The sequence below is a fragment of the Equus przewalskii genome, chromosome 9, assembly GCF_037783145.1.
Source record: "Equus przewalskii isolate Varuska chromosome 9, EquPr2, whole genome shotgun sequence".
Classification (NCBI taxonomy): domain Eukaryota; kingdom Metazoa; phylum Chordata; class Mammalia; order Perissodactyla; family Equidae; genus Equus; species Equus przewalskii.
The window spans coordinates 83,309,038-83,329,993 of record NC_091839.1 but is presented as its reverse complement, the minus strand read 5'-3'; the positions used below and the strand labels follow the sequence as shown (position 1 = coordinate 83,329,993).

The following is a 20,956-nucleotide window of genomic DNA, read 5'->3' as shown; positions in this document are numbered from 1 at the left end:
TTTCTCGTCCTGTGTGTTTTAGCCTACCCATTGACTTCTGCAATTTCTTATGCTGGGTTTCTTAGATTTTTCCTTTATATGTTTTGTGGCTCTGTTCTGTTTTTTAGTTTAGTGGCTACCCTGAAGTTTGTATTTAGAATCTCGTGTATAATATAGTCTATTCTCTGCTGGGCTCTTACTTACTTGGCCTAGACTGATTTACTCCCTTTGCTCTTCCCCTCCTAAATTATTATTTTCATCTCTTATTCCAACTCGTGTTATGAGTTTGTAGTTAGAGTGATAAGATCGTCTTTGGTGGTTTCCTTACCTTTATCTTAATGCTATAGTTGAATACTTGCTATCCTACTCTGATTCTATCTATTAGTCTCCCTACTCTGTGGTTTGTGACCCCTTTCTCCCTTTTTTTCTTTTTTTCAGGTATGAGAGCCTTCTTGAGGATTTCTTGTAGTGGAGGACTTTTGGTTACAAATTCCCTTAACTTTTGTTTGAGATTTAATTTCTCCCTCATATCTGAAGGATATTTTTGCTGGATAGAGTATTCTTGGCTGAAGATTTTTATCTTGTAAAGTTTTGAATATGTCACTCCATTCTCTCCCAGCTTGTAAAGTTTCTGTTGAGAAATCCGCTGAAAGTCTGATAGGAGTTACTTGGTAGGTTATTTTCTTCTGTCTTGCTGCCCTGAGCATTCTTTCTTTGTCTTTCATTTTTGCCGTTTTTACTCCTATATGCCTTGCAGTAGGTCTTTTTACACTGACAAGTCTAGGAAATTTGAAAGCTTCCTCCACACACATTTCTCCCTCAATCCCTAGATTTGGGAAGTTCTCTTCCATAATTTCATTAAGCACACTTTCTGCTCCATTTTCCTTTTCCATGCCCTCAGGAATTCCGATGATTCTTAAATTTGTTCTCCTCATTGAATCCACTATTTCTCTGATATTTTCCTCATTCTTTTTAATCCTTAGTTCTCTTTCTTCCTCTGTCTGGAGCCATTCAGCCTGTCTATCTTCGATTATGCTCATTTGCTCCTCCATGGTGTCTACACATGCATTCAGGGAACCCGTATTCTGTTTTATCTGGTCCATTGTATTTTTCATCTCTAGTATTTCTGATTGATTCTTCTTTATAGTTTCAATCTCTCTTGTGAAGTAACTCCAGATCTCGTTGACTTGTTTCTCTATCTTTCCCTCTACCTCATTGAGTTTTTTGATGATAGCTACTCTGAACTCATTTTCACTTAGTTTACCTGTTTCCAAGTCCTCAGGACTTAATTCTGTGTTTTTATTGTTTTCCTTCTGGTCTGGAGGTTTTATAAATTGCTGACTGGTAGAGGGGTGATTTTTGCGCATGATGGTAGAATTTGGTTGCAGTTACAGCCTCTCGCCACTAGACGGGGGTTGAGAGCCGCATGTTCTGAGCCCTGTGCCTTCAGCCGTGATGGCGGCGCAGAGCACAGGTTGAGGGAGGAGGGGCACTTTCTCTCCCACGCCAACCTGGATTGGATCAGCTCTGCTCTCTGGTCTCCAGGGGCCCTGGCTTGATGGGGTACCCACACATGGAAGCTTTCCCCGTCAGCGGGTTTCCACTGCACCAGCGGCGGGAGTCCTGGACGATCCCAGGACACGCAGCCCCTCCCCCGCTCCTTCCCGCACCCGCGGCAGCGATCCTAGTCTCTAGGGGAGGGAGCCAAGTTCTCTCCTACGCCGTTCCAGCTCCTTCAAGGCTGGCTGCAGCCTGTCCGTCCTCCGTCGTCTTGTTGCTGTAGTTCTCTGACAGTCTTGGTATTAGGGTTATTGGTTGAAATTCAGTTTTTCCAATTCTTTGGTTGTAGTTTGGAGGGGAGAGAGTCCCAGGTCAGCTCACCCCGCCATTTTGCTCCTATTATTTTTATTTTTAATTTGTATTCACAACTCATCTGTGATGTCTCCCACATTGTAGACAGTTGACAGGCCCTCCTCCTGGCCCTGCTGTCCTTGGCGGCAGCCATTTCTTCTTTTTCTTGTCTTTGCTGGCTATTTTCTATTTGCTGTCCACCCCTCCTCCCATCCTTCACACCCAAGAAGGCTGATTCCTATGCAGCATCTCTCAGTCTCCCCAGCCAGCTGGATTTTCATTGGAAGTTCTAATTCATTAGGGAGAACGGAGCCTATGTTCTGCTGGACAGCAGAGTCGTGGTGTCATTAAATTGGATGCTGAGACTCCCTCTGGGTTATTTGGGCCCCTCTTGCCACTGTGTGTGTTGGCTGCTTACTGAGGGAAATTTGGTTGTTGCTGCACAAAGAGTCAATAGGACATTGTCATCCTCAGGACTCAGATCCTGCAGGGATGAAGGTCTGGTTCACCCTGACAGGTGCTGATCGAGGGTAAGAACATGGAGCAGGTGGTAGAAGAAGGGAGTGTGATTCCCAGTTTTGATCCAGGCCTAGTCATCGAGATGAGTGCGTAACTTATGCTGTTGACTTTCCTTTATCCTTCCACTTTTCTGCCACCCTATGTGAAGTTCCAAAGGTAGTTAACATTACGATTTAGATCCTGCTCAGAATGTGATGGAATGGGCATCACCTTGTGACTGACACTAGTTAAAGATGTGGCCTACATGTTGGGTGCCAGAGCTTCTTTGTCTGAGGGAAGAGCAAAAATGATACTGAGGGCAAAATGGTTCATCTCCATTGTGTCTGCTCCCCTCTCCCCGCCACGTCTGTTCTCTGATCTCTTCCACCGCAGACCCTGATCCCTGTGGATTACATCATCTGATGGGCCCCACCAAGGGAAGCACAGGCAGAGGCCTGAGGGTAGGAGGAGATGGGCTGTGTCTTCTCCACTCCCTCCCTGCCCAAGTCTTGCATTGTTGGCAGTGAGAACACTTTTTCGTGTTCACAGGGGACCCCCTTCTCCATGGCACCAGCTCTTAGGGTGCTTGGGTAATACTGTCTTTCCCTTGGCCCTTTTTCCAGGTCAGGTTCTGTGGGGACAGACTGTGATTTCTGCCTGGAGGAGGTTGGCTGGGCAGGGCTCTCGGGGTCACTACTTAGAGTGGGAAGTGAGAAGCAGGATTGGCTTCAGCAGCTGGGGTGGCCCTGCAGTTGGTAGACCCAAGGGGGCGAGTGGGCTGGACCTTTACACCCGGTGTGGACAAGCACTGGGCCTGGTCACCCCTGGAGAAGGGTGTGTGTCAGTGAGGACATTCCTTTCAGTGGAAGACAGTCCCAGAGAGAGGTTAGGCTCACCCTCCGCCAGCATCCCCAGCTGCTGCTGGACGAGCTTCAGCCCTGGAGGGGCCACGGGTGGCGCTCCCACCCTTCAAACCCAGGGCCTTGAGGCTTCCTGCTGTTGCTGGTCCCTGGTGTCTCAGCCTCTGTGCCTGGTTCTCTGAACCTGCCCACACCTCTGCATATTTACTCTTTGTTAAATTCTCTTATCTGAACCATCTCAGTCAATTTGTTTCCTTTCAGGGCCCTGATATTAATAGATAATATTAAAACCTATTGTTAATAGATATTAATAAAAATCACATAAATATATACATACTAACTCTTATCTGTTCAAGAAGGAGAAGCACAAGGTCCTGTGACAGAGATACCTGGTCAGGCTGTGGAGGTGGGGGCAGGTTTTCTCAAGGAGGTGACATTTGAATCAGGCTGAAGTGGGGGCCAGATTCAGGATGAAGGGAGAGAAGACAACATGGAGTCTGTTTGGCCTGGACCTCCATGGCAGGGAGGCAGAGGCAGGAAGTAGGGCTGGAGAGCAAGGCAGCGCAGCACACTTTGGGCCCTGTGGGCCTCACTAAGGGTGACCCTACAAGCCATGGGAAAGCTGTGAAGCCTTTGGAGCTGAGGAGGGACAGTCAAATTTGCATCTGGAGATCTGTCTGATCAAAGACCAGTGTCATCTTAGTTTGGGGGAAATTACCACTTTCCTGTCTGGGTCTGTTTAAAGCAGAAAAGGCTTTGTGGTTGATAGACATCTCCAGACTGGCATGCTCGGCAGATGCCGGTACAAGCTGCAGTGTTTCCCAGAGAGAAGAGCATTACATGCTGGCCCCATGGTGCCTGTTGTATCTTTTTCACATCATGATAATTTGTTGCCTTTTCCCCTACTGGATAAGGTAATACTACCAGTGCAGCAACCGTTAGACTTTTAATACAGTAACAATTTGTCCCATAGAGCAAAAAGTTGGGGGCTGGCCTGGTGGTGTAGTGGTTAAGTTTCTGTGCTCTGCTTCAGCAGCCCAGGTTTGGATCCTGGGTGCAGACCTACACACTGCTTGTCAAGCCATGCTGTGGTGGCATCCCACATACAAAATAGAGGAAGATTGGCACAGATGTTAGCTCAGCGACAATCTTCCTCACCTATATATATATATATAAAACTTCCACAATTTTTTTTGAGGAAGATTAGCCCTGAGCTAACATCTGTGCCCCTCTTCCTCTACCTTATATGTGGTATGCCTGCCACAGCATGGCTTGGTACATGGTGTGTAGATCCACATCCAGGAACTGAACCAGTGAACCCTGGGCTGCCAAAGCGGAACGTATGAACTTAACCACTGTGCTACCAGGCTGGCCCCTAACTTCCACAGTTTTGGTCTTGGAATAAACTTAATAGGATTTATCTTCAGGTATATTAATGAAAAGGTGGGAACAGGGTGCTAGTCATGATTTCACGTCCGGATGTAGCTTAGGGCTGCAGCTCTCTTCCTGCTTCCTCAGTTCTCCCTCACTGTTGAGCAGAGGCCAGCAGTCATGGGACAGAGCCCAACCCCCTGCTGAATTTACGAGTGAGGAAGAGTGGTGACGTTCCAGCAGGAGCAGCATCAGGGGTGCTGGACCAGAGCCAGAACCCCAGGATCACGCTCCCTTGCCTCCCCAGAAAGGTCCAGAACCAGGACCTGGGAGGGATCTGCCCTTGTTTTTTGCCTCTGGTAATTTTGCATGAAGATTCTTTTTTTTTTAAAGGTTTTATTTTTTCTTTTTCTCCCAAAGCCCTCTGGTACATAGTTGTATATTTTCAGTTGTGGGTCCTTCTAGTTGTGGCATGTGGGATGCTGCCTCAGCATGGCCTGATGAGTAGTGCCATGTCCATACCAAGGATCTGAACCGGCAAAACCCTGGGCCGCTGAAGCGGAGCGTGCAAACTTAACCACTCAGCCACGGGGCCATTCTCTTGATCTAAGTAATTAACCTAAAGACACTTTGTTTCTGTCGTCTTATTGTGTCGATATGTTTAAATCCTATCCTCCAGTGCCTCAGAATGTGAGCTTATTTGGGAATAGGCTCTTGGCAGATGTAATTAGTTAAGATGAAGCCTTACTAGAGTAGGGTGGGCCCTTGATCCAATGTGACTAGTGTCTTTGTGAGAAGTCCTTACAGAGACCAGAGAGGAGACACAAGGAGGAGTGGCCATGCAACAATGGAGGCAGAGATTGGAGTGGTGGATGCATCCATAAGGCAGGGAATACTGGAGATCTCCAGCACATGCCAGAAGATGGAAGAGGCCGCAGGGTTCTCCCTGTGGGTCCCCGGGAGCCGGGCCTGCTGACGCCTCGGTTTTAGACTTCCGGCCTCCAGAACTGAGAGAGCGAACATTTCTGTTGTTGGAAGCCACTTGGCAGCCTGATAGAGTTGCTTCCTTTTTTATCATAAGCCCCTGAGGTGAAGGCTCATTTCTATTATTATTTAAAGTTTGAGTCATGTTTGATAAGGTCTACTGAGTACTATAAGAAAAACGATTTATTGAGCACTATAAAAAAATTTTGTTTCAAATGGGGTATTTACTTTATTTCTATTAAAGATAGGTTTTAATTTTTGCCTTTTTAATGTATTTATTTATTATTTATTTATTTTGAGGAAGATTAGCCCTGAGCTAACTACTGCCAGTCCTCCTCTTTTTGCTGAGGAAGCCTGGCCCTGAGCTAACATCTGTGCTCATCATCCTCCACTTTATATATGGGACGCCTACCACAGCATGGCTTGTCCAGTGGTGCGATGTCTGACCTGGGATCCAAACCGGTGAACCCTGGGCTGCCAAGAAGTGGAACATGCGCACTTAACCGCTGCAGCACCAGGCCGGCCCCCTAATCTTTGCCTTTTGGACAATTACCTGTTGGTTGGTGGAGTCTGCTCTTCCTTCTCATTAGCACGTCTCTGTTTGGCTCACATAACTGTCAGTCATCGTCTGGCTCAGGTCTCAGATTGGGGGCCTTCCACCCCTGTGTTCCAGCTCTTTCCCTTCACACCCCCAGCACCCCGCTCTCCTGGGCCCCAGGGGTCTTCCGCCACACTCAGGCCATCTATTACTTCTGTTCCCACATTCTTAGGTCCATCCCTACTCTGCAGTCAGCCTTGTAAAGATGATCTTAATCGTGCCCGGATCCTCGACGTCCCAGGTGTGGACCTGCAGCCTCTACGCTCTCCCCTGGGCCTCCGGGCGGTGGGAAGGTGGGCTCATTCCTCTCGAGCCCTCTCTCGAGCCCTCTCTCAGGGATTCTTTTATTCAACACTTGCTGAGTCGCGAGAAACACCTCACCATTTCCTTTCTTATATCCAGACAGGTGACTTTTGCTCTCTCTTTGCTGACACCTAGGCCTTCTGGCAACCTCACTTGTATCCTTGCTCACATCCTTCCGTAGTCATTTAATTCTCTCCAGTCTTCAATTCCTTGATCACCTACTACTTCTCCCTGTCACAAATTCCTATGTATTCAGCTAGAAGTAACAGAAAAACCCAGCCAAGAGGAGTTTAAACCAGTGCTTCTCAAGCTATGCAATACGTATGAATCACCTGGGGAGCTTAACATACAGATTCTCATTTGGTGGGTCTGGGGTGGGGCCTGAGACTCTGCGTTCCAGCAAGCTACCCAGTGATGGTGATGCTCCTGGTCCCAGACCACAAGGCGGGACACCGTCAGCACATGTGGGCTCGTCCTCATGGGGCAGGCTCAGCGTTTGCGAGGGAGGGGGGGCGTTCCATGCTCCCCTTGCCCCTCTTGGTGTCATGATTCTGCTGCAGCTCCAGACAGCATGTCTTCAGGAGGAGGCAGGGGTCTGGCCAGAGATGAGAATGGGTGAGGCTTTCTCCTCCTCTTTCTCCTGGCATCAGGGAGGGGCCGTTTCTCAGAAGCCTCCCACTTCCCGACAGTGTGATTGGCTTAGAACTGGGTGACACCTGACCATCACTCTCAGAACAGGATGGGGTAGAGGAATTAGGATCTCCAGAGGCTGGACATTCTGGTAAACAAATGGAGCTGTCAGCAAAAAGAGAGAGGACAGCCCAATGGGATGGACAGTTTCAGCCATACCTGGTTTTCAAGTGCTGTCTTGAGGAAAAAAAATATTTTGGTAATATTGCTTCATCTAACCAGTTTTTGAGCTTCTTTTCACTGTGGTTTTCTCTCTGAATGCTCCAGCTCTGTCACTGTGTGTCCTCTCTGCTTACATCACTGACATCTGGTTTCTGCCTCACTGTCATAGCACAGTTGCTCTTTTGAAGATGGCGGTAACCCCATCCCTGCCGATCCCTCTTTGCCTCTCTCGGCCCTTTCTCTACCCCGGGATCGGTCAGCCACACTCAGATCTCCTCCTCTTTCTTCAGTGCTCCTTTCTTCTCTTCTTGCCCTGACTGGGAGCTTTCCCTCACCTGGACCTTGGTTCTCTGCCCACCCGTCCTCATGCGCCTCTGTTAGCTCTGAGGACATCTGACTCTCTTCGTGGTGCCCAGTCCTCATCTGAATTCCACCCTCGGGTCTTTACCTGCCATCAGACCATTCTCAGTGTCAGCCTGTCACACCAGACCTCCTCTCTCCCAAACTGCTTTCTTTTCCCACTTCCCTTAGCTTAGTTGGCACTAAATTCTGGTTGGAGTAACTTAACATAATGTGTTGTTCTGTTGTGTATGTTATTTATAGGATATTAAATGGGAGGTTGTGACTGATGCACCAAGAAATGACAGATGTCAGATACCAAAATGAGTTGTGATGGCGACTACAGTGTGGACATCTCAAAGGAAATGGTTGAGGGTAAGAGTCAGGTAGCTGAAGATGGGGGAGGGCTTTGGGAGGAGGGCCTGGGGAGAGCTGCACTGGGGGTTCTGCCCTCACCCGTGGTGGGCAGAGCACTGGCATCAGGCGCCAGCGTAATGAGAGGCTCCCCAGTATCTTTCAGAGAGCTTGGAGGATGCTCCTGGCTGATGGTGGGCGGGCGCCAGACTCCCACCCGGGGCAGGTACTGTATCCTGTGGCAGCAGAGGGCTAATTCTGTCTTCCAACCTGAGCTTTTTAAAGGTTGTGAATCTCAGAGAGCATTTGTGGAGTCGACAGTAGGAAGGTCAGCCTGAGGTCATTTTAAAGGGGATTCTGCCTAAAAGGTCTTGCTGGAGGGTTGATAGGACCCCAAGAGTGAGTCTGCGTGGAGTGGACAGAAAGAAGAACAAGGTGGAATTAGCGGTTAGAATTCATTGCTTGTCTCAGGACTTATGGTCACACATTCCCAGAAAGGGACACGGAAGTGTTTATGGAGGATTCAGCCTCCAAGGTCCCTGGGCCCAGAGGGTGTGATGCGGCTCTTTGAGAGTACCAGTCCAGGAGAGACCTTCCTGCTGCTTCTCTTCTCCCCCTTCATGTTATTGTCAGCACACTGGCAGGTGGAGGGGAGGAGAGGCTCAAAGCCCCGACTTCTGCCCACAGAAAGCCCCTGCTAGGGAAGGGGCAAAATTTTAATTCCTGAACGGACAGCATGTTTTATCTCTTGAAGTGATGGTAAGGTTTTCTTTAGCTGAGACAGAACAAAATAATTATGGGACTGCTCGAGTTGTCATTCATTGGAAGAGGAAGAACTATCCTCATCAGATTTTAATGGCACAGTAGGCAAAAAAATTAAGTTGCTTTTATGAGTACACTCCACAAATCCTGTTTATTCAATGTTCTGGTTACACATTGAGTTTAAATTCAGCTTTTGGAGCAGTGAAATCATTTTATCAAAAAATTCCATTCATTTTGCCTTAGGATTACAAATTTACAAAAATATGCCTGCTTTTTTTTTCCCTCCCCAAAGCCCTAGTAGATAGTCGTATGTTCTAGCTGTAGGTCCTTCGAGTTCTTCTATGTGGGATGCCGCCTCAGCATGGCTACTGACAGATAGGAACTGAACCTGGGCCACCAAAGCAGGGCACGCCAAACTTTCTCCATTAGGCCATCAGGCTGGCTTGCCCTTGCTCTTTTTCTATTAGTTTATATGGTTAAATCGTATTTCTTTTCAGATCAAGAAGACAGTCTCAAGGGATAAGAAGAATGAACACATAAACAACAAGCCTTAACCACAACAGACCGTTGAAGCAATTACAAAGTAAATGTTATACATGATAAAGAATGTACACCTAGAACACATAAAGACCCAAAGATCCATGTCATCTTAATAGAAAGACAATAATCCAATTAAAAATGGGCAAAGGATCTGAACAAACTTCTCTCCACACGTGTCATCTTCCTCCAAGAAGATAAGCACATGGCCAGTAAGCACATGAAAAGATGCCCAGCATCACAGGCTGCCAGGGAAATGCAAGTCAGAACCACAGTGAGATGCCAGTCACAACCATTAGGAGGGCTATGATAAAAAAGACAGATAATAACAAGTATTGGTGAAGATGTGGAGAAATTGGAACCCTTACACATTGCTGGTGGGAATGTAAAATGGTGCAGGTGATTTGGAAAACAGTCTGGCAGTTCCTCAAAAAATTAAACATAGTTAGCATATGACCCAGCAATTCTACTCCCAGATATATACCCAAAAGAAAATGAAAACATGTGTCCACACAAAATCTTGTACATGAATGTTCAGAGCATTATTCATAACAGCCGAAAAGTAGAAACCCAAATGCCTATCAATAGATGAATGGATAAACAAAATGTGGTCTATCCATACAATGGAATATTATTCGGCCATAAAATGGAATTAAGTAGATATATGCACATGGATGAACCTGGGAACATTATGTTAAGTGACAGAAGACCCTAAAGGCGCATATTGTTGGATTTCCTTTATATGAAATGTCCAGAAGAGGCAAATACATGGAAACAAAAAGGTGAATGAGTAAAGAGAACTGTTTTTTGGGGGAGAGGGAGGAAGGGGTGATTAAAATGTTCCAAAATTGTAGTGATGTTTGCAGAACACTGTGAATATACTAAAAATCAGTGAATTGTACATTTTAAATAGGTGAATTGTATGGTATATGAATTAAAAATGTGATCTGTGGTCCACTAGGCTGGGAGCCTCGTGGTGATGGGATGGAGCCAGCTCTGCACATCACCTTCCATCTAGCCAGTGCCTCACATGGAGGACCCAGCAGAAACTTCTTGAGGAGACAGCACTTGCATCCTGTATCTGATGTGTATAGAGCTTCCTAAGCTTCAAAGCATTTTTGTCACCGGTAGAACAGCTGATGACGACCCTGCAGGTGGTCAGAGTAAGTGATCATGAGATTGTTATTTGGCCATATTGTGAAGAATGAGCTGCTGTACAACGAGGGAAGGACCCCAAGCCATTTCTGTCTACCAAGTTCCATCTGGAGATGCGCTCAGGCCTGTGTGCCCTGCGTCTCTGCCCCAAAGAGGGAATCCACCTTGCAAGACAATCAGCACAGCTCCCAAGACTGATTCCCAAAATGCAACCCAGAACAGTGATCCGGGTCACTTGTGGGGCAGAAAGCAAACACCCGAGGTTCCTTTTCTGAGCAAACAGCCCAAGAGGCCAGGGCTGCGGGATATTGGACTCAGGCTCCTCAAATACGACTAACCAGGAGGTATGAGTTAGTGTGGTGTGTCGTGACCATGACCTCGACAGCATTTATCTTAAACATCTTCCAGGCACCGAATTCAGGGTTCTAGTTCTGGTTCCAGCCCCCCCCCCCGCGCCCCCCCCCCCCCCCATGCTTGGGGGAAGAAACCCAGATTCCGCACATTTCAGCTGGCGCCTTCCAAGGTGGAGAGGGAGGGAGCCCCATGAAGAGCCAGCTTGCTAAGAAAAACTTGCAAGTTTTTCTTGAAGCCCCCCCAGCCCGCCAAAAAAAAGAGGTCCTCTGAGTTTTTTCCGAGCGGGACTCCTAGTCAGATACAAAACCACTGGCCAATGGACGATTTAATGCTGTACTCTTTCAGGTCCCCCAAAGCGGCGCAGAAGCCTTGGCCGCCTTCCAGAGACGGCCTGGGGGGAGACCTGGGGACCCCCGGAGGTCCCGGGCGTTTCCCGCGGGGCGGGGCGCGCCTGACTCAGCGCCGCCGCGGGCAGGAGCGCAGGTGAACCGCCCAGGTGAGCCGCCTGAGCCAGGCTGCCCCCGCCCCCGCTGCGCGCCACCTGCCCACGCCGGGCCGGGGGCCGGGGACCGAGCCCAGCCGCCGGGGGCGCGGGGGGCAGCGGCCCGGGGGTCCAGGCCGAGGCCGTGCTGTTCGAGGGCGCAGGGCGCGGCCGCACCTCCGGGCGCCGCAGGTGGCTCCGGCCAGCCCCTTTCTCCTCCCCCTTCCTCTCGTCTCCCTCCCTCTCGCCGGTGTCGGCGGCACTTCCCCCGCTTCCTCCTCCCTCTCCAATCGCGAGGGAGGGAAGGAGCCGCCGGCGCTTTCCTGCCTCCTGCAAACTTCGGCGGGACCCGCGCCCCGCCCGGAGCGGCTCCGCGGACGTGTTCCCGCCGCGCGCCGGGCGGTGGGGACTTCGGAGCCCCGCGCGCCCCTTCCGCCGCGCGCACCCAGCAGGAGCCGGGCTCCGCCCGCCGGCCCCCTTTGTCCCGCCGCTCGCCCGCCATGCCCTTCCACCAGAGGACCGTGCGCGCCGGGCCGCCGGGGGCCGCGGGCGCCACGCTCTTCCGCTCGCTGGAGCAGGTCAGCGCGCGCGCCCTGGTGCGCCTGCTGGCGCAGCTGGCCGACCTGTCGCGCTGCGCCGGGGACATCTTCGGCGAGCTGGAGGGCCAGGCGGCCGCGCTGGGCCGCCGCACCGCCGCGCTGCACCGCCGCCTGGACGCCCTGCTCGCCGCCGCCGCGCGCCTGGACCCCCGCCGGGTGCAGATCCGTGAGTGGCTGGGGCGGCGGGCGGGCGTGCGCGGGCTGCTCCCTCCTGCCCCCTGGCGGCTGGGCCTCGGGGTGGGGGCGCCTGCAGGTGGCGGCGCTGAGACCCTCGGATTCCGGAGGGGCTGGGCAGCTGGAGGAGTGGGCGCAGAGCGCGGGCGCCGGGCCGGCAGTTCCACTGTCCGGCCCCTTGTCCGTTTGTCTGTGTGGGCGGCTGGGAGGAGACCCTGGGGCGCTGTAGACGGAGGAGGAGCCAGGGTCGTGGGAAGAGGGCTGGGGTAGGTGGCCTGTGAAATATAGGCAGGGATAGAGAATCGCAGTTCTGAAGACTTCAGGAGGACCTGTCCGTAAAAATCTGGGGTCTCGGCGAGCGTGGGAGTGCTTGTCACCACCTGCCTGCCGTCCCGGTGCTTTTACTGCAAAACACAAGTGGGCAGACTTTTAGTTCGGGGTTTTCTTTGTCGGCGCTCATTTTTGTCTCCTGCCCGCGCTGACCCATCGGCGCTTTGTGATTCAGAGGGCTTTGACCCTGAGCTCAGACTCCGAATCTCTCGTCGTTGACCGCCTCCAAGCCTGAAAATCAAGTCTCTGGCCTGCCGTGGTGATCTCTCCAAGCACGCATTTCTTTTCAGCAGCTTAACTAGCTCTAACTAGCTTAACTAGTCAGCGGAGTAACTGGAGTTTCCTGCTGGCCCAAAGGAGAAGCGTGCCGTGTGGTGTTTGCTGCTCGCTCCCCTGTTTAGTTCACGGACTGGATCCATAATCCCCAGTGTAAGGAGTGGCTTGGGGATGGTAGACGGATTGCAGGGCGGGACGGAGGTGGTGGTGTAACGCGCGGCGGTATTTCAGCAGCTCTGGATGAAACGTCAGCTCAGAATCACTTCATATGCAGTCTGCAGTAGCTGGTTTTCCATGCTAGGGAAACTTAGCTGCGTTTTAGCTGCCTTACAACCGAAGAGTGCAAGTTTTCAGTCTTTAATACCAGCCAGATCGCTTCCTGTGATAGGCATTCTCCAGGTTAACTTCCCACGTGCTGGACTTAGGTTTTGCCTTCGTCTCTTTGTGCTGTCAACACATCCTTATGAGCTGTAGACGGTTCCCAGCCAGGGAGAGGCCTCCCACCTCCCCTCCAACCAAAAAGCAGAAGTTGGAGAGGTGAAACAATCAAAGAGGTCTCTAAAGTTGTTGGACATAAACAGAATATGTTTACTTGATGTGAGTGATGACGTCATGTGCCAGGATTTACTGTCCAGTGGAATGTCATGGTCACCGGTGTCAGTAGTTGCTTCTGTGCCTGTTCTGTGTAGAGTGGCTGTGGGTGAACGAGAATTTCCCCCTTGAGGAATGACGTGATGAGGTGGATCTGCCAGGTGAACGGGTCTATTGTGGGAATTAAAAGACAAGAGAAAATAGCCCAGCAGGTCAAGGATGCCTCCTTTTGCTAGTTTTGTTTCACATTTAAACATATCACTTTTCTCTCTTTGCATCCATAGGCATCAATAGGCTAATGTCTGTAGCCCAAATCCCCCAACTTCTCTAAATTAACTAAGATTGTTCTAATTAGTGACTGAAATAATTCTTTTTAAAACTTTTTACAAGTTTGTTTGAATCTTAAATGGCTTTGATTTCATACCAGAAAACCTGGCTCATTTTTTTTGTGATGGAGAAAGAAGGCTTTTATTGGATATAATTATGTCTGAGGGTAGAAGTACACATATAGAGAAGAAAGCTGAAGGAGAAAGACATTAGTTTTTGTGGGATTTCACCTTCACACTTTTTTGTATGCTAAAAAGCAATGAAATACCTATGCATTCATTTTATTTAGCCTCTGTTAGGATTCTTTTTAAAAACTGCATCTAACCTTGTTCCTGTGTAAAAACCATGTTTTGCAGTCATTTTGGGACCTTTTTAGGCAGGTCTTCAGAATAACATGCTCCGCCAGAATGGACGTGTGGACTTTAGGCTTGGAGTTGACTGTAAGATCCATCTGTTTCATTAACTCTCAACAAGAGAGGAAATCGGGTGGAGAGAGTTGAAGACTCACCCCAGGTTGTGCCGCGGGTGATGGCACAGTGGGCTGGAGCCAAGACCTGCTGATGGCTGGCCTGCCGTGCCACCACCGCTCACGCCCCTTCCCTTTAGGGTCCCCTGGAAATGGGGAGCAAAGTTCAAACACATTCCATAAACAGTCCGCAGGATAACTGTGACTGCTGATTTCATCTTTCTCGTCAGATAAACTTTTTAACGTCTCCCAAGAAGCACGTAACAAAACTGAACAGTTTACCAGCGGCTGAGGGCAGGGGAGACGGTGCATGTCTTATCACCTGACAGGTGTCTGCCAGTAACAAAGGGTGTGAGTAGAGCTATTTAAAAAGGTATAGACTTATCTTAGCAATACATGCCAGCCCAGCTGGTCTCAATGATTCTAAGAAGTATTTTGTCAAGTTTGCCATTTCTCAAAATCTCATAGGTAGAAAGTCACCCAAAATAATCTCTTGTCATGAGTTGGGGGGAATGCACATTACTCTTTTTCTCCTACTCATCCTGAAACACTTTCCTTGACCGCCAGGTTGGAGGGGGTGCTCCCACAGCCTCCAGTACGGGCATCAGGTATGTCCCTCCATAGGTACCAGTGTGGACTGAAACTGTGGTTTCACTTCTGCCCCCTCTGCTGGGTGGCAAGCTTCTTGAGGTCAAGGATGGCTGCTGCTTGGTTTTCCCAAAGCTCAGAACAGTGCCTGGAATGTGACAGCTCACTAGGTATTTGAACTGAACTAATATTTAGTTTCTTGGTGCTCAGTGTCAGGGGGAATACACAAACTTTGTGGAGGGACTGCTGTACTGGCTGCTGCGAAGCTGAGTGAGCAAGACAGTTATTTTAAAAACAAGTGAAAAAGTGAACTTTCTGCCTTTGTAAGGTCTTATGCATGACCACCAGTCTGCTCCTTTCTATCAAAGTCACTTTGGGGCTTGGTGGCTTAAGCACCCATGTCCGAGTGCTTAAGTTCACATGCTCTGCTTCAGCAGCCCGGGGTTTCACTTGTTGGAATCCTGGGCAGGGACATGGCACCACTCATCAAGCCATGCTGAGACGGCATCCCACATGCCACAACTAGAAGGACCCACAGCTAAAAATATACAATTATGTACCGGGGCTCTTGGGGAGAAAAAGGAAAAATAAAATCTTTAAAAAAAAAAAAAGTCAAACTTTATTAGTTTTGCTGATCCAGTAAGTTCTCATCGAAAATAGCGATAGTAGCCAGAAATGTGGAGAGTTATGGCTCAACTCTGTAAAGAATCAAAACAGACTTTGCAGAAGTCAACACTCAACCTGATAACCCTGTTTTATTTTTAAGACTGGTGTGATTTGTTTCTTGTCATAATTAGTAATAACACTATACTTTTGCAGTGCTTTTTTTCTTTGCTGGGTAAGATTAGCCCTGAGCCAACATCTGTTGCCAATCTTCCTCTTTTTTTTCTCCCCAAAGCCCCAGTACATGGTTGTATAGTCTAGCTGTAAGTTGTTCTACTTCTTCCATGTGAGCCACCACGACAGCATGGCTACTGAAAGCTGAGCAGTGTGGTTCCTGGGAACTGAACCCTGGCCGCTGATGCAGAGCGTGCCAAACTTTAACTGCTAGGCCATCAGGGCTGGCTCTGCAGTGCTTTTATGATTGAAAAAATGTTTTTCATATTCATTGTTTGACTCAACCCTGTGAGGTAGTAAGGCCCGGTTGTGTTATATCCATTTTACAGATAGAGGAATGGCAGTTCTAGAACTGGTAAGAGGTGTACGTAAGACAAACATTGGGTCTTCTGATTTCTGGTCCCCAGTTCTTTCTACTTCGCCTTAAAAGTACTTCCTGGAGGGATATGAAATGTAATTGTTGAAACAGAATAGGAGAAAAGACGATTTGCTGGCTTTTTTTCTTATAATTCCAGAAAAGCAGAAGATTTTTTCCCCTTAGATTCTAGAAGTGCTCTTTCTAGAGGTGAGCTCCTGGAAGTTCAGGGGGTAGTGGTGCTGCCATCTCTGGGCACCCTTCTCACCTCACTGCAGGCTGACTGTGTTCTCACGGAGTTGACGTGGCTCAGCTCGTGTGCCTGTGCGTGATGGCCTTGGGATGCATACAGCTTTTATAGGAGAAGCGAATGGTGTTCAGCATGACTGGTGGGCGGGAGGGGTGTGTGGGCACTGTTTCTGCATAAACGGGATGAGTTGTAGTGCCTGTGTTAGGCACACATGGTACCTGACACTTCCCACGTAGTGCTCCAGGTGTCAGGCTGCGCTGTCCTGTCTCACAGTGGACTGTCCCCTGGCCCAGCCAGGTGGTTGGCTCGTCCTGATGTCAGAATAGCTTTGCCTCCTGGAATGAAGCTTTTATGTAAGGTGCTTGTCAGAGTTCTGAAGACTGAGAGTAGAGACTTCACAGCCATTTTAAGAACAGGTGCTTGTTTTTGTCCCTGCCAGCTAATAAATGTTTGTATTTCTTGTGAAACTGGCATAAGACTTGTTTTCGTTGAAACATGCCATCTCCTAAGGGAGGGTGTTGGTGGGGTGCCTCTGGAGGACAGCAGCTGGGCGGCCAGGTGGCACCTCGGGTTAGAGGCCAACAAGGTGAAGCGGTGTTTCCCACATGGGCCTGCCTTATGAGTTACCTGGAAGTTGTTGATGTTCTGGATTCCCAGCCCTTCCAAAGCCCCGTGGTGCCAGTCTCTGCTCAGAAGTGCCACCATGTTCTGGGGACGCTGCAGGAGACTGATGGACAGGAAAGTTCTTGGAGTGCAGTGGGGGCTTGAGTCTGGCTTCACCTCTGCCATTTGGGCAACTTATTCCACATCTCCAGGCCTCAGTTTCCTCGTCTGTGAGACAGACTTGGAGTAAAGCAACCTCTCCTGGCCTTCCAGTTTCGGCATTTTGTGACTGTATTTGATAAGAGTAGCTCAGATGACCTTGTAAATATGGCTTTGATCAGTAATCCCTCTCTGTTCTTATGATTAGGGATTTTAAGAAATCTTTGTGTCGGAAACAAACTCTTCATGACAGAATGGACTCTTCCAATTTATGTTTTCCCCACACGGACATGAGTTTTGCATCTTGGGGGTTAGTTGTTTTCCAAACGGATCAGGCAGGTACCTGTTTCAAATTTATGTGTCCTGTGCACAGTCCATTCACAGCTTCCTCATCTTTAAAAAGTACTAACATCATTATGGGAAGAGAATTGTTGTTTACAGGCATTTGCCATATGTCAGATTTCTAAAAAAGATAGTTTTTCTTTTTTTTTAAATTACACAAGTGTATTGCTTAAGCCAAAACCTCAATCTACTAATTGACTCTTGGGTATTGAAGATAAATAATTACTTGGTTCAGAAAGCTACCTACATTTAGGTTGAAATGATTTATCTAGAAGTATTTTAATTTTCCTCTTGGAGGAAAAGTCAATATTAAAATTTCATCTGGAGGCCAGCCCGGTGGCACAGGAGTTAAATGTGCATGTTCTGCTTTGGCGGCCCAGGGTTCGCCGATTCGGATCCTGGGTGTGGACGTGGCACTGCTTGGCAAGCCATGTTGTGGTAGGCATCCCGCATATAAAGTAGAGGAAGATGGGCACGGATGTGAGCTCATGGCCAGTCTTCCTCAGCAAAAAGAGGAGGATTGGCGGCAGATGTTAGCTCAGGGCTAATCTTCCTCAAAAAGAAAAAAAATTTCATCTGTATTGTATTGTTTAAGGATTGGGACTAGCAAATGAAAAAAATTTTTAAAATGAGAGAAATCTTTGAGATTCTTAATATTTTGGGAGAAAATTCAGAAACTGAAAAATGATGTAGTGTTTTCTTTTTAATATCTTTTAAAAAATTGAGTTTTAAGTATAAAATAAAATGGTCTGTGCCTAATAAGGCAAATAATGGTTCACATCCTGGACTGAATGAATTCTGTGGGAATGAATGAAGTTCAGAATCAACAGGGTGGTGCTGACGGCCGGTGTGCGTCCGCGGGTCACTGTGATCTGTGTGTCTCCAAGCGCACTCCTCGGTGCACTGGAGAGAGTGTAGCAAGAGAGATGGAGCTTCTGTCCCTGGATGAGGCCCCAGCTTCGGTCCCTTTCCTTGTGGATTGCATGGTGTGTCTGTGAAAGTTTGTGGCATCCCTCAGACAAAAATGACATCAGTGACCTCAGTTTCCAGGCAGCAGCGTGGTTCCGGCTTCTGGTATTGGGCCGTCTTTCTGGTGACTTTGTCGGCCTGGTAGTGCCGGCACTTGCTGTCTAGACCATGCACTGCAGTGTGTGCAGCAGCTCTGTGGGGTGAGCGCTGTTGTTATTCCTGCCTCACAAGCGATGTGATGAAGGCACAAGAAATTAGTCTGCCCACGTCACAGCTCGTAAGTGGCATGGCTGGGGTCTGAACACAGGCAGACTTGTCTCCAGAGCCTGTCCCGACCGGCTGTCTCTCTTCAAGTTGTGACCTTCTGTACTCAGGGGAGGGAAACTGATGCAAAGACGGTATGGTGAAAGCCTGTCAAATATCTGAGGGAAAACCCCTAAGTCTTTCTGGTCTTTCCCTTTTTCCTTCTCTTTTTTGTTTTGAAACCTCTCAAACTACTAGCAGCTGGCCAAGAAGTTCAAGACACACATCTGAGGCACTGACATGGGGCCTGCCATGTGTGCAGCGGTTCCCATTGTCTGGATGACAGTGAAGGCTGAGTTAGCATCCCTGTGCACCTGATGTCCGGGGACCACAGATGGCCCGTCCCCTGAGGCTGCTCAGCTGAAGCCTGGGAGACGAGAGCTGATGAGCCCAGAGAAGAGCTTGGGTCAGAGATAAGATGAAGGTCCTGAAATGAAGACCAGAGTTCTGCCCAGAGTGTTGGTGCCTGTAGTCACACTTCACATGTTAACAGATGTTGTATGTGTGCTTCCAGAGGGTGCCGCTCTGGGCAGGAGTGGGCGAAGGTGGTGGTTCCTTCTGCCTTACAGGGTTGGGGGCTGGGCCCTCCTCGTGGGCCCCTGTGCAGACGTCTTCTTTCTCAGAGCCCTTGTCGCCTCCATTTCTCCCTTTGCAGGAGCTGCAGACTAACTCCCTGCTGTAAGGGCTTCCCCTTGCCGCAGTTGCCCAGGGAGCTGCTGAATTCCACCATCCCACTCGGGAGCTTGGCTTTCCGTGGGTCCTGGAACTCAGAGTGGTGGTTAGTGCTGTTTCCCTCATCCTAGTTCCTCACTCTTTCTGAATCATCAGATGCATTGAGGGCCTGTTAGAAAACAGATTCCTGGCGATTCTGGAAACTCTGAGTCAGCGAGTCTGGGGCGAGGCAGGAACATGCCTGGCGCATGCGCCCCAGGTGATTCTGATCGACCAGGTTGGGAAGCCCCGTCCTGTTGTGTCAGGAGCCTTGTCTGTTGAGGCTGCAGGAAATTCCTGTATTCTTGAAGTCTTCTGGGTTACTCCCCAGTGCTGAGGTGTGAGTGTTACAGGATGAGTAAGACCGGGTTCTTCCTTCAAGTACTTCACAATTTCGTGTGGATGGTTAGAGATGTAAGTAAATGTTAAGGAATAGAATAACCATTATTTATAGCATTTCTAGGAAGAAATCTGTTCTGGATTTCAAATTACCAATTTAAATTGGATTTTTAGAAGATATCTAACTTATAAGACCTGCCTATAAATTTGTGTGACAGGACACTCCCACACAACTAAAATACTGATTTTAAGTGTTTATAGCATATTTTGTCCAAAAATTATATTCTAAAAAACAAATCTTGTTCTGGAATAAGGTTTTCTCCTGCGGGATGGTAGAAATTTTCTTCTGTTAGTTCTGCTTTGTTGTCATTTATCTTCTGATTGTTTCATAAGAAATCTCCCCAGGTGGAGAAGCTGCATCCTGCTGTGGGAGGATAGACGGCTGTCCCAGTTATTCCTACAGGGAACCTGCTCCTGCACGTCCTTCTACGTCCCATTCTGATTCAAAGCTGTGAAGTGTCACCAGTAACGTGCAGAGGACGGTGTAGTGACTGGCTGGTTTAAATTGCAGTAACACATGGTGAGACATGGTGGGGGCTTTCTGTATGATGGTGTTAGACATCTGATGAAATGTTCTGAGGACTCAGACCACAATGGACAGCAAAGGAAACTGGATTAAGCAGGGGCTATGCTATGCATGATCGAATTATGCCTGATTATGTGGGCATCTCTTGAGGTGCACTGTGGTTTCCCAGCTGTGGTCTGGCTTCTGTGACTGGTGTCTGGGCAGGGCACTGCCTGCCGTGTCTCCCATATTCCACTTGTACCAGTGAGCTGGTGGTGGCATCTCAGCTCCAGGCAGCCTGACTGCACAGCCTCCTCGTTGTGTGAGGGCTGAAGTTGGTGGAGAAGTATGCTGCAGCTCAGTTAATTCTCACATAAATTTTCATTGAATTTATTGACTAGGTAGTACATTGTTGAAAAAACATGTAAAAAGTCATGCACTGAAAAAATTAAAAATAGAAATACCTTATGACCCAGCCATCCCACTACTGGGTATCTATCCAAAGAACTTGAAGTCAGCAGTTCCAAAAGTCCCATGCATCCCAATGTTCATTGCAGCATTATTTACAATAGCCAAGATGTGGAAGCAACCTAAGTGCCCATCAACAGATGACTGGATAAAGAAGATGTGGTATATATATATACAATGGAATACTACTCAGCCATAAAAAAAGATAAAATCGTCTCATTTGCAATAACATGGATGGACCTGGAGGGAATTATGTTAAGTGAAATAAGCCAGATAGAGAAGGGCAATCTCTGTATGACTCCACTCATATGAGGGATTTAAAAATGTAGACAAAGAGAACAGATTAGTGGCTACCAGGGGAAAGGTGAGGTGGCTGGGGGGCACAAAGGGTGAAGGGGTGCACCTACAACACGACTGACAGACAAT

The 20,956-nt window shown here is 48.6% G+C and overlaps 1 protein-coding gene across 5 annotated transcripts in view; it reads left to right on the top strand.

The window, feature by feature from the left end:
* Positions 1–20,956, top strand: part of NHSL1 (NHS like 1) — a 290,732-nt gene that overhangs the window by 54,133 nt on the left and 215,643 nt on the right. The window contains exons 3-5 of one of the 5 annotated variants that reach the window (XM_070559451.1): positions 7,900–8,010; positions 9,249–9,334; positions 10,250–10,451. In XM_070559451.1, the coding sequence (XP_070415552.1) occupies positions 10,373–10,451 (79 nt within the window). In that variant the 5' untranslated portion in view covers positions 7,900–8,010; positions 9,249–9,334; positions 10,250–10,372. Of the gene's footprint in view, positions 1–7,899; positions 8,011–9,248; positions 10,452–11,595; positions 12,044–12,348; positions 12,811–20,956 lie in introns of those variants that run through there. The other 4 variants (XM_070559449.1, XM_070559450.1, XM_070559459.1 and 1 more) reach the window with 4 other exon arrangements.